Source organism: Megachile rotundata, chromosome 8 (assembly GCF_050947335.1).
Source record: "Megachile rotundata isolate GNS110a chromosome 8, iyMegRotu1, whole genome shotgun sequence".
NCBI lineage: Eukaryota > Metazoa > Arthropoda > Insecta > Hymenoptera > Megachilidae > Megachile > Megachile rotundata.
Window position 1 is genome coordinate 17,539,256 of NC_134990.1, and position 14,103 is coordinate 17,553,358.

Sequence of the window (14,103 nt, forward strand, 5' to 3'; positions counted from 1 at the left end):
ATAAACGGAACCGGGCGAGGAAATTCTTTGAACCGGTAATTCAAACAGCCGTCTCTTAACGAGTACAGTATATACATTGGTTTATTTGTTCGTGAAACTATACAGAATGGTCCACAGCGAATCGTAGCTTACTTAAATAAGTTAATTAAACATTGAGGCCATCCGCTTAAAGAAGCGTATACCAGTTAGACACATCGGCTTAACATACACCTGTCAAAAAAGGGCATAGTATGAAAAATACTACGCACAAATCACTTGTGTTCGGCAACACGAAATTCATCGTTCCATTCGCAATGCAATCTGGTGAATGGCAGTTTGAACGCGCAACGAGACTCGACTGCGTTGTTTGTAAAATTAAACGCTGTACAAAGAAGCATCGATTTAAAAATCTATCCGTTTCTATGTTCGCTTCCTGTAAGGAAACACCGGTACAGCAACCAGTCCCATGAAGATAAAAATTGCACCACTGTTCGTGATTACGAGAAACTCGATTCTCATACTTCCCTCGACCTCGAACGTAAGGCGCGTCGAGGTTACCGAAGTACAGTATCATTACACTATCGATAGTTTTCTTTTGATACAATAATACGTTTTCTCTCTGTTTCGTACTTCACGCAGTACAAACATTGTTCTTTCTGGAGCTCGACACGACTAGCTCCCATCGGATTGATACTTTCGAGGCCTTCCCTAGGTCTTCTTCCACGAGTAATACATTTCCAGAGGCCGATTGACGCGCCAGAATTTGTCGTTCACCTGTCGCAACGTCTGTGATCCGCTCAATACCACTAATTGACCAGGAGAAGGCGCTATGTAGATACAAAAGTTCAGTAACCTATCCGATTCTGACAATTCCGTGTCCAGATCCAGCGTCAATCTCATAGCCAAGTATTTGCTCAAATGATCCACTGTGAATGCAACAAACATTGTTATTCCCTTATTTTCATCCGACTCTTAGATGTTGTTCTGTCAGATAATTTACCTGTCGCATTCGCGGTTGTTTTGATATATCGAATGCTGTTTTCCTTTAACGCTTTAATCAGCGAATTATCGCCGGCCATCTCTGTGGGGTGCGGTTTAAACACAAGTTCGATCTCGTTAAGCATCAACGGTTCGCTGGGACCTTCACCCTCCGTGTCCACCATGGAATCACCTCCGCCGGTTTCGGCTTCTGCACTGGACGAATCGTTCTCCGAATTCTGCAAGCTTTTTTGCCGTTTAGGTGGTTTAGGGATTTGATTCGCTGGATTTGGCGACGGCGTGGTGGAGTTTCTAGACGTCGTGCCTAAAGTATAAAAATAATCAATTTCACTTACACCGGATCTGTCTGTTCAACTACTCCTTCGCTTAACAATATTACCAGAAACAGCAGGACTACTGGCAGCTTGCGAGACGCTATTGGAACTTTGAGAATTACCGCCGCTGCTGTTGTTTAAAGGCCCTGTTGCACTCTGAGAAGAGTCGCTTTGATTTGCAGTGTTGCTAGGGTTGGGGGTTGCAGGTGCACTGACATTTTGGGAGTTGTTGTAAGAAGTCGCGTTACTGGCATTCTCTGGCTCTACATTCTTCCTGGATCGCTGAGGACGGTTCTGGCTTTGCAACTTGATTCCCTCTGTGATAGAATTCACCAATGCAGCCTGCGAATGCGACTTGTTCAACTTAGCCAACACTCTTTCCTGGTGGGCTTCATATTCATCCCGGCTTGGATAAATTTTGGAGATCAATAAATCAAAATTAGGATCTGGCCTAAGCGATCTCTTGGACACTAACTTTTTTCTACAAGTTGGACATTCCTGGAAATAAAATGAATGGCTAATGTTCCACATTCTGAGAAATATCTAACTTCTAACAATGCTTCATGATCATTAATTATAATCACAAATTAGCACAAACCGTATTGTTGGCACAAACAGATGTAGTCGAGTCCTGATCAAAGAACCTTACCTAATTACACCAAACACTTTATAAAACTTCACAATATTTTCCTTTGATAACTAATAATATAGAAACAGATAATAAAAAAATATTCCGACGCAATACAGAAACAATTTGCGACACATTTTAAAAAGCGCGCTAAACTCGGAGTACTTGACAGAAGCAAGTATAGAATACGCTCCGATTCTGTCGAAATATTTACAATATAACCTGGTTCGTAAACGCAAGAATAGTTATTACAATTCAAGGACAAAAAATAATTCTCGACAACAGATACACGTATATACATATATATATAAATACAAGGAAAAAAGTGTCACAATGCCGACAACAAGTAGTAGCAACATTTATTTATAGTGTAATAAGGATCTTTGAAAAACAGTTCGCAACGCGCTTGCGTTAAAAACTTGTTATTTTCGTGCCACAATGATTCCAGAACAATTACGTACCTTGTTACCGCTTCGAAGTGCCGTAATGATACAATCGGAACAGAAACGGTGAAGACATTCCTTCGTGGTCATGGTTTTTTTAAGCATGTCCAGACAAATTGGGCACATGAGCTCACTGTGCAAACTTCGCGGACTAACCGCGATCTCTGTATTGTCCGTAATTGCATCCTGGGGTGTCCGATGTAGCTCGTAAAGCGATAATTCCCAGGTTTTGTTCAGACCGACTTGCTCCGTGGAAGCCATCTTGACCACACACAAGCCGTCAGCTGAAAAGCTTGTACACATAGAAGCTGTTCGACAAATTTGTGGCCCTCTCGTGGTTGGAACGATAACTTCGAACATCGATCCGGTCGGTTAAGAAGTTTCGCGTTATAAAAATATACAAAATCAATTTCAATTTTCACTCCACTTCGATCCTTATTCGGACAGATGATTTTTTGAAGCTTCTATTTGGTCAAAGTACCATTTTACCGAACTCGTTTTGCAACGATTCAAAATTTAATAAAATATCAAAGCAATATAAGTCGATAAAGCCAGGCTCTATAAGTGGCGGGTCCCTTTGAAGGCGCTAATAGGAAGCGGTGCATCTTAATCATTCCGCGGCAAACGATAGAGACATCTATATAGTCGTTTAATCGACACGAATAAACGACGCATCGATAATCAACGGCGTCGAACGAAAACGACTGCACGATCGCGAAGATCGGAAAGAAAAAAAATAAAATGTGTAGTAGGCAGGAATCAGTGTAAGCGTAGGCAAAATATGTTTCTTCCGTATCAATAATATAACGGTATATAATAGGATGTAAAGATGGGCGTAGGCTCGGCTATTGCCGCGTAGATACGTCTTTCCAGCGAACGAGTTCAAACACATTCGTGCATCGATCGAACATGGCAAACTAGATCGACGAGACCTGAACCTTTTTTTAGTGACCTTAACTGTAGATAACCGTAATTGCATCTGTCGGTACTTATCGGGAAAACGTGTTTTATCACCTCTCTATAACGATTCCTCTTCTAGCATCTTCAATCTTGATAGGAAGAATTATCCATTTCTGGCTCTATTCATTGCTGTTGCTCGACCGTAATGATCCACATTCGAAATTGAAGAAAAGAACGACCAGATGGATCGTATACTCCACAGCATCGTATAAAATCCAAGGTTAATCAATCGATGCTGGGTCCAGTCGATACTGTGCCACTTCCGACCATTGGCGTAAGGATTTTTATCCGAAGTAGGCTATCTATTTTTACGAAGAATGTTAATGACTCGCTCAAGGCATAACCAAGCGAGTTTTCGAAACCTGATAATTTAGGAATTTGGAGAAATTTAGGATTCTTTTTCTGCCACATATTCACATCGATAAGAAAATGAGAAATTTTGGGCAACGAGACACTGTCGTATTCATGAAGTATAAATTTTAAATCGTGTTTAACGCAATTATTTAAAAATTCGAGTAAACTTATACTCGACAATTTATAGGTCACAGTCGTCGAATGATACAGAGCGACAGCTTGTTCCACTTAACGGCGATCTTGCACCGTCCACTTTTTAACTCTTTAATTCCCTGTCTTTACCGAAGGTCGACGCGTTAACCGTTCTCTTCGGTTTTTGTGCGCGTTTCCTTCGAAAAGAGAGATGTCTCGTCGAACAGATAAAAAACCGGAAAACCTCGTATCTCGACGACGCGCTTTCCGTACACTGTAGGTTTTCGGGAAAACGGTGATCTTAATCGAATAAAAAGGAAAAAAAGGTTGATTTCGTTGGTGGGTGGTGAAGCATGGCGGGGAAGAGTGGCGTAAGAAACAATCCGATATTAGAAAACTACGTAAAAACGGTTAGATTGCCACATTGACATGCTTTCTAACAGACAATCTTTCTCTTGAGAAACTTACGTAATTCTCCGAAGCACGTACTCCTCGTGTACTACCTACACTCGTACACAGCTACATACAATCTCGATGCCAAACCACGGTCACACGAGTATTATAGGTATTATATGTACGTCTTGTGTGTCGTTTTTGTGCATCTGCCTTTCTCATGGAATCGTATCTTCGCTTTACGTAAGATCGAACGTTGTAATAATAAACACCGCCTATCGAACCAGCAACTTCTACACTGTTGTACACACCGTACCTGTAATTTTCGAACAATATCTTTTTACGTTAGCCCAATCGGTACGCTTCCGTTTGAAAAACCGTGTAGGTAATTTTCGAATTCCTATTCGCGGTATTCGCATCGTCTGATCACTCGAAGAATGTTCGCGAGGTAGCCGAGTACAAGCTAGGGCTTTATGATCCGAACGAAACGTTTAATCGACCGTTTCGAATCGATCGACGCGATTAAACGGCATCGATCTCGACGGCGTTACAAAAGAACCAGCCATGATAATTCAACGAATTAACAGACGCGATCCTATTAACGACTAGGAAGCAGATTTACCATCCACCGTCTAATCACACAGAGAATAAAATGCTCCACTGATTTCCTCGCTCGACACACCATTTGTTCCTCTATCTACACTCTAATAATTATCATTTCTTTCGTTACTTCCTTGTTCCCGACATTGCGCAAGCATCCGGAAGGAGCGGTGTTTCTTACTGCTTGATACATGGTTACAAGGATCCGTTCAGCCCAGGTCAAGCATGAATCTGACCCACTAGAATCGCTGCAGTCAGAGATCTGTCTTGACCCACGGATTAACCGGCAGCCACGTTTAACACTTCCTACGAAACGATACTATACGATACGATGCGATGCGATGCGATGCGATGCGATGCAATCCGACGCGATCCGATGCGATGCGAGATCTTCTCTGCTCCTGAAAGGTCAGTGCCTCGCGTGAAAGGATTGAGAAGCTTTCATTCACGATGCTATTACCACGGATGGATTAACCATTAAGCGAAATAAGCACGTGCTTAGGACGCCAAAGAAAGGGAGATGCCATAGAAATCTTTCATTACCGGATTTATTATGGACCATATGTTCCAAAATTACTAACTTCTAAATCGTTCAAATTTTAAAGTTCTACGTAAATACGTACGTACACGAAGGCACGCAAATCTTGAAATTGTTCGAGACTTTTAAAGGTCTTAACGCGCCTCTGGTTGTTACGCAAATGTTACCACCAAGTAAAATAGTTTGCATGTTATCTTCTTGTTTCTCGTATCCTCCGTTCACATCGAAAGTAAGCAAAAGTAAAAATACGATGAAAAAGAACATCAGCCGTGCTTTACTTTCTTCGAACAAAAACCTACTATCCACTATCGGTAAACGTAGTCGGAGTTGTTTATTAAACATTAAAAGTCAATCTCGTGTAAATAATAACATGCATCGAGGACTTTGCCTTCTATACAGAATATGGTTATTAATACGATAAGAAACACGTACAGGAACGTAATCGAGAGGATGATGAATGGTTGCGGTTAAAAAAAACTGGAAAGTTGATACACCTAGGAATTACATTAGAACGGAAAAATCAAATCTCCAAAGACTATAATAATCATTCTAGCAGAATCCAGCTCAGGTTAGCAGCGTTTCCTTGTTTCCGGTACTGCACAAGAAGCCGGAAGCGGACACGGTTTCTTTTCACGGAGTGATATATGGTTGCGATCGTTTATTCGTCGCACCGTACATCCAAGTCTATTTTGACCGAGAAAATTCGTGAAATTGTCGCAATCTAACCACGAGACGAGTTTCCGTCGACCTTACGGTTCAACTTACAAACCACGGAACGCAGAGTTCCAGTCCGAAACCTGTTGGGTCCGCCACAAGATTTACACTGACTATTAGTACTCGTTTATGTCTTGGGTCAAACGTGAAACGCGACCCACCATCGGCTCATAATAATGTACGTATGCTTCTACGATTTGCTCAATTATACCATTGCAAACTATAGACTGTCGGAAAAAAATACGCAAGCTCTATCGGACCAACAAAAGATATTCAACGACGAACATAAAGTTATCAAAATGTACAACGCATCGAAAGAAAGAAAAACTTTTACGGATTAAACGGTACTTTAGCTTGATCAGGCTAAGTAAAGAAGTTAGTGAATCGATGACGAGAGAGCGAAATTCTTCGGACAAACCATAACTCGTTTGGCGAAAAGTATGTTTTCTTCGAGTTTTCCTGCTTCGTTGATTAAAGGGGTCTTCACGTTGCGCTAGTTACTCTGCACGGTACAGACCCATTTTCATACATGAAAACTGCATCTCCAGCGAATCCTATCATTATTTCATTGCGAAATGTAATTTCGTTTTAAATCTACCGACCGGTTTCAAAATGTTTCGATCGTTAGTGAAAATCTACGGATGCAAATGATTTTTCCACGACGAACGATTGGATCACGAAATAACATAACCTCTGGTAGATTAAAACGATCCGAAATGAAAGGACGTACCGACGGACGATGCAAATTACACTCGAAGGAAGTATCTATTTTACAAGGGGTCTTATTAATGCTGGAACGAGGCTTTACCGAGAAGAAGGCTTGCCTGGAATTTCACCTTTTACCTCGATGAGCGAAGTAATTCAAGCCCAGCTTGTAAATCAAGAAAGCCATAACAATTTCCTCTAGGCAACGATATTTTTTAAAACGCGCCGTGAATCACTTTTCTATTCGCATATACGGTATGACTGATCGTCTAATTTCTCATCAAAGTGTACCATATTTCTTTTCCAAGATATTTATAAGCTTCTCTCTGCACGTCGTAACATCGAACAAAATTAAATTGCAATTTGTTACGTTTACCGGAAAGTTCTGTCCGCGCGTCTCAAACGCATATCCATTAGGTACAATTTGCCCGAAGATATATTTCCTCCGTTGCGAAGTCAAAGTAAGGGACCCTTCACAGCTTTCGACTCTGTACAGAGACCACCGTCGTTTCGGTGAACGACGATCGGTGCAAAGAATAAAATAAAAAAGAAAACACGCATCAGAGTCAATTGAATGGAAAATTGGTATTTCAATAAAACGATAGTCGTATCGTAGAGATCACGTTCCGGCAGACTTAATCCTGGACGTTTATCTCTATCCGCGTATATTGATTTACGAGCGATCCATCGAAAGGAAGACCGAGATCGATCGTTTCTCATTAGCCAAAGATCACGAATGCACACGGGCGAGGGAGTTGACCCAGTAAGAATCGAGCTCCTTGTTTACGCGATATTTGGTGCGACCTGGAGGGCATTGGTGCGACGTAGGTCGTGGCTTGACCCACAGTCTGAGAATCCTCCTGGACGTCGGAGCCAACCGCGAGGCGAGATGTAGAGGAGTCTCGTTGGAGAGAGGCGATACTCACACGTGCACCTCGAGGCATTCACGAGTTGGCAGTCGGCTGTTGAAACCCGCCCGGTGAATGCCTCTCGAGGCTCTCCTATACGGATTTTTACCGACCTTTGGATGCACCCAAGGGGGTTCTCGTCGTTCTACGCACGCCGAACAGTTTTGCGCGTGCATACTCGTAAAAGGGAAATTTCGATCATCGGCGAACCCGAGTATCGCGTCGATCGTTGGCGCGTGACAGGGATTACGAAGAAGAAAGTGAAAATGTGATTCTGCGATGGTGAACGAGGGAATTACAAGTAACTGGATCATTGACTCCTCGATGGATTTCATTAGTTTTGTTTTAGTGATATTCAAGAGAAATCGAGCGTAATTGAAACGATTATATTAATCAGTGGGGACTCGATGCAAAACCGTTTCAGTGACTCGAACGCTGTCTCAGCGGTGATTTCGTTTCTGTGATCCGTGTTGATAAATACGACGAGTTAATTCTCTGTTCGATAAGTGTGGAATTCGAAAGGTTGGAAATTTTCGAGAAACGAAAATTGTTCGCTCCTTCACGAAAGATACGAGATCATTACAGTTTACGGTAATTTAAGTGAAAACGCGGTAAAACGTGTTACGAATAACAGTTCCACGAAAGAAAGGCGCAAGAAATCATTCGCCTTAAACGGAAGAAAAATACTCGTCGAGTTCGTAACGCAATGTAATAACGGTTCCAACGATTTTTCACGTAGCCTCAGTGGATCACTAGGTTTTCCAACCACGTCGTCTGGTTCACTTTTTGCCAAAGTTTCCACGCAACTGTTCCAGAAACGTGACGGCTAACCGGCGGTTAATTAATTTCTCGTTTCTTTTCTCCTCTAATCGAGTAACGTCGTCCGTGTTTTTAACGCGGATGCGCGTCGATTCTCGAGATTGTTATCGCGACAAATTGCAGAGCAACCGCGAAACGACAAATCAATCTGACGTTTGGTATGCGACAGGCAGAATTCGAATTCATACGGGGCGCCGTTACTTTGACTGCAAGAAACTTTTTGCGCGATGAAAGGTGTAATCGGTGTTCAAGATGAATAGCCGGGGGCATATGCGAGGGGACACGCAGGAACGTTTCGTAGGAGCTCCTTCTTTTCCATTCGAGTGCGCAAACGGTCGCGACGCGAGTGTGAGAATCCTCGAGACACCGACGACGCTGACGGTGACGACGACAGTGACGTTAATGACGTTAACGACAACGTACGACGATGCAGCGAACCGATAACGTCGCACGAAACGTAACAGGAACAAGCGTAGCGTTATCGGTAACGAGACTTTAATTGTGCACCCGCGCGAAGTAACACGATATAATTAACGCGCGCGTTAATTAAACGAAAATTCGGAATACATTTACGGTGGGAGTACATGTAAAACGCGTTCGATTCGCCATCGAAAAGGAACGATTCTAACCATAGACTAGCTTCAACATGAAACGAGCCCGCGTATAAGTCTCGAGAATAATTTATGAATCTGCATACCGGGATATCTTAATAAAGTCGCGTCGTAAAGAGGCGCCTTAATCCTTTTACTCTTCGAGGAAGCACGGCACGCAGCTATTTAATAAATGCTCTCTTCGAAGGGTGGTTGGCCAGGCCCCGTAATTACGCAAGTATGAACACAATCGCGGAGGTAAAGACAATGCAGGGGATATCGCGATATCGGTGAGACATCGCTGAAGAAAAATTTCTCATTGTCCGTGGAATGTGGGCGTATCGGGAAAGATATCTTGCAGATACGAAGAAGGATTTCGCTTCTAAAGAACTACGCGTAGCGGTTTATGGAGCACGCGCTGTCAATGTATATATTAGTTATTTAGGTTAATCGTGTAAAAGACCAGTGGAACACTTTAAATCTAATTGCAACAAAGTAATCGTATTCGCGATGTTCCAACAAGATTAAAAACAGATAAACCTACGATCCTCTGTGCTTCTAACGGAGATTAACAGAGCATTTAATGCTGTTAATTGTGATCGAGTTATAAAGAAACTTGCCAACTCGCGATGTAATGATTCAACGTTTTAAGTTCAGTGAGTTTGATAATATCAAGAAAACCGACGGTATTTGTGCAAAAATTGTTAGACCGAATTAAAAGTTGTGAAGATCGTTCGTGAAACTAGTTGCATCGCACGCTGCGAGAAAATGGGAAACGTACGATCGCAACCTTGTCGACGAGGTAAACCTCACTACCTGTTCTACCTTATCCACAAAACATGGAACATCGTAGCTGACCAACGAAAGGAACACGATCGTTCTGACAATACCGACCAGGAAACTGACTTATCGTCGAGATGCTGTGATTGCAATGGCTGCGACTACCGACAAGACAGTCTTATCTTCGACAGGTAATATAGCACGTTACGATAGCAACACTTTCAAATACGTATACGCAGCATACGATTTATAATACGATTATGAACAATATGTGCTTAATAATTATATTATGAACGAAAATTACTGCTCGAGTCTTACCTTGTGCAGTGGCTGCAACTGATGACGCAATTCCCTCTGCGATTCCACTTGCCCATTTTATTGTAAAATAAAAATGAGTTGTCCAATCTTGTGTATTGTCACAATTTATCAAAAGTTTCACTTTTATAATAAACAACAAAATATGCCATTATACATTGGTACACTCTAAACACTAGCACTTGACACGTAATAACTGTTAAAATCCGCGTCTTGCTTCTACGATCTAATGCACGCCGATATTACCGCAATCGATACATTCGATAGTACAACCAGCGCCATATTTCTCGATCGACTCCGTAACTTTCCCGCCAAATTGTTGATCGTCGGAAGCATGCGACGCCTGGTGGTTGAATGCAATACTAAAGTGGCAGTGGTTAGAATAAAAACAGGATGAAAGATTTGTTCTTTTTTTCCATTTTTGTACTCTGCTACTGCAATCTTATCGTTTAGAAGTAAATCCAGTATGGGTAAATCGACATTATTCGTTATATAATATTGCTTTTAATAGATTTCTATATTTTCATCAATTACCATGTCGTGTAAGGCTTCGCGCTTTTCAAACTAACAAATTGTTAACCTATTTCCTAGGAATTTGTTCGTTGAAAAAGGACGAGAGAGAAAGAGAGAAGATGTAGAAACGTTATTAAGCATCGATTTAACGGAAAACGAATTCCTGTTGATCATTTCTATCCCCGCAACAATATTCAAGCCGCGCAATAACTGTCGCAGTCATCTCACGAAAATTACACATTCTGAAAGCTAGTTCTACCACTCGACGTCCGTCTTGTGCTTATTTCACATGCATGCGGTAAGAAAACGACAGAATATTGACCACATACTCTTCGCGTTTATCCATTCTGCCCCTCTACGTGACGCATCACAGGATAAACTGAGATCTGGCTTACATTACGAGCAGGTGGAGGCGCCGGTGTCAGTAAACCTCCGGTCGTCTCAAAGAACGGATCGCGTCGTCTCTTCCCTCGCGGAGCCTTGGTGAACGAAAATCGTGGTAGTTCGATTTTTTGTTTCAACGATGAACGTCAATTTATCGTTGCACGTGCTAGTTCGTGAATGAATACGATTTCGTGTGTTCTTCGAAACATGTGCTGGAACAGTTGAACGAGGTGCACGTGTAACTCTCAGATAATTCAGGTAATTTCATCTAATAATCTACGTTTAAATGGATTGCGACAGACACAAAACCTTATCGATAAAAATTCGAATTTTTTGTTTTCAAGAATACATTTGTAATTCGACGTTATTGCGTTAAGGGCATTGGCATAACTAAGACTTTCATTCTATGATACCGGCCTTAGATTATCACGCGATTAGATCACCATTCGATACGTTGTTACGTGTTGTATGGTTTCTAGTTAACTTTTTGTTACTTGTACTTGTATATGTATGGATATATCTATACGTATCAATAGCGCCAAAATGATTACTCGTAGGTAAAAACGACACTGAAAGTAAACTTATTTTCATACAGGCAAACACGAAGAAGTTAGAGCTCCTTGTTATCGAATATTCTCTGAAAAATAACTTCCCAAACGCTTCTCTCCGAAGGAACACGAGTTTGAATTACTCCAAATCCGATCATCTCCTAATGCATTTTCGACTATGGAAAAGGTTTTAACGAGACGGACAATTTCGTTCACACACGACTCACCATAAAAAGGTACACAAACCCACTACTAATCAGTGCACGTAGATTTGCGCATGTACGCACGCGTGCCGAAGCGTTCCTCTGCTTGTAAATCAACGCAAGAAAACGCGTGCATACATCCTGACGCAAAAAATACGACAGTCGTTACTTCTATGCCAATTACAGCAATCATAGAATACCGTGGTTTTTTAAAATATGCAATGATTCGACGCGTTTCCTCGCGTATGATCGCATCGAGTTTATTATTCCCGGCTTGTTACATGAACGACCATGGTGCACGGTGTCGTAGAGTTCCATTGTTCTTTGAATGAAAACCTTTGCATCGTGGAACGTGTTCGAAAAACAAGCCGTGGAATCGGGACTATTATTCTTCCACGACCTGTCCGGGGCGAATAACAATTATGAAATGTTCCGTGAGACAAAGAAACATCGGAGAAATGACGCGAGGAATCGCAAACGCGGTAAAACGTTCAACACCGTTAGGACTTTCTGCACCCGTTTCAATCGGTGTTGATCGATTATTCTTTCGTTAACCGTACACCCGGTGATTTGTGACTCAACGAGTATTCTATAATCGTGTGGGCATTCGCACGCAAAAGTCATACGAAACGGTAATACGAACTCGAGTAATCATTTACGTTTAGAGCGATAGAGGAGTAGTTGCACTCGCGTTGCCTTCAACGTTCCTTACGATTTCCTGTGAAACGATCAATTTATTACCGTACGGACTAATTTTTTCGCAGCGTTCTTTGATAGTAAAAATTAATTTAAGAAAAAAAAATCATAAATTCGTGTAGACTCGGTTATCGGCTAAGAAAATCGTAGATTAGATCAAATTTCGAAAGAATACGCTCGCATCCTGTGTATACGAAGCAAACTTCACGGTTAAACATCCTCTTTCCCAACGGATAAAGTTAGCGATAATGGGAACGGTTGCCATTCCTGGGGTTAAGTAAATCAGCGCCGTTCGATGTCCATTCTCGATAGATAACGGTGCTTGGATTTCGTGCGCATAGATTCCTCCAAGTTTCAACGTAATGATTTTATTAGCACAGCGTACGCACCAATTTACGTAAATAAGCGCAACCACTTTTTCTTTGGGTGCTCGAGCATCCTCGTAATCCGTTTCACAGAGACACAAGAGGAGAACTTATTCTTCTTGGGACGGTGACTCGTTAAACGTAGCTTGTAACTCGGTACCAATTTACGTTGTAGCCGATGTACCGAACGATTTAATGCCTTCTGATGCTAATAAACCGTTTCCACGGCCTGGCTACACCGTTCTACGATAATCGTAAGATGCACGGGTCCGATCGGGCCGCGGTTGCGCGCGTTTTGTCCGGCAAAAAAGATCGATTAAAGAAGGAAACCTGCGAAAGGGATGCTGGTCGGATTAAGATCCCGGAAAGGGCTTTGAAAGGAACGATCTCGGGAATCTTTGAATCTCGCTTTACCACTGTAACCGGCCACGGTTCAAACTGGGACTAGCTGCTAATTATTCTTACGCTATTTTATCAAATTCTTATTCTTCGATCTGCGCTCCAAATATCAAAGATGGATATTGCATAGGCCGACCGAAAAACAATTGCGCAGAACAATTGTAGAATCCTCGTTAAAGCTACGGTACCGCGTTCTTATTGTCGTTTTTATTTTTATAACCTTTCTCGGACAATAATCCTACTTACGCCAATGATGCTATCGTTTAGAAACACGAGCACCCGGTTATATTACGCTTCCACGCGAACTGCAACATTCTAGTAGCTAATGAACGAATATTAATCTGGTTTACGTTGTTCGTAATTATAGATAAACGAAGGAAAGATAGCTGTAGTGATTAAACGATCGTAGAAAGTGGTAGGAAAGCAATTTCTTAGCGGGAGAAGCGTATTTTTTTACGATCGAATATTCCAGCATTCAAACAAACGGAAGTCATTTGATGAACGTTAAGGATTTAATCTATGAATCTCGCGACGTTTGTAACCAACGCAACGGCAAGAGTAGAACGCGTAATATTTTGAAAACATTGAATTGTTTTCCTGAGAACTTCCGCTCGATTCTATCCTCGCGTATTAATGAAGATAGTCTAGAGAAACGCTATTTCTTTATCGTACCTGACAGTGCGTAGCTGACTCATTAATTTATACTGGCGTCGCTTAAAAAAAGAAAGAAAAACAGCGAAGAGTCTCAGTTTTAATTGACGATACAAGTCAAGCACGAAACACGTTTTACTTTTAATCGCGTAGGATCGTATCGATAGAGTTTC

The 14,103-nt window shown here is 41.7% G+C and overlaps 2 protein-coding genes across 5 annotated transcripts in view; one reads left to right on the forward strand and one right to left on the reverse strand.

Annotated features, from left to right (window-relative positions):
* Positions 1 to 55: 55 nt before the first annotated feature.
* Sce (E3 ubiquitin-protein ligase Sce) lies at positions 56 to 2,665 on the reverse strand. The gene is made up of 4 exons (XM_012297293.2): positions 2,382 to 2,665; positions 1,358 to 1,790; positions 980 to 1,282; positions 56 to 905 (listed from the first exon to the last, which is right to left on the reverse strand). Exons 1-4 carry the CDS (start codon positions 2,622 to 2,624, stop codon positions 688 to 690), a joined length of 1,197 nt encoding a protein of 398 aa, XP_012152683.1. The 5' UTR covers positions 2,625 to 2,665; the 3' UTR covers positions 56 to 687.
* Positions 2,666 to 7,644: 4,979 nt separating this feature from the next.
* The window catches only part of mwh (multiple wing hairs), a 33,472-nt gene continuing 27,013 nt past the window's right edge, over positions 7,645 to 14,103 (forward strand). The window contains exons 1-4 of one of the 4 annotated variants that reach the window (XM_012297295.2): positions 10,533 to 10,641; positions 10,763 to 10,982; positions 11,091 to 11,326; positions 11,664 to 11,852. Coding sequence is in view for 2 of the 4 variants with exons in the window: in XM_003708244.3 (XP_003708292.2) it covers positions 9,845 to 10,047 (203 nt within the window). In the remaining 2 variants the exon portion in view is untranslated. Of the gene's footprint in view, positions 10,048 to 10,532; positions 10,642 to 10,762; positions 10,983 to 11,090; positions 11,327 to 11,663; positions 11,853 to 14,103 lie in introns of those variants that run through there. The other 3 variants (XM_012297296.2, XM_076534737.1, XM_003708244.3) reach the window with 3 other exon arrangements.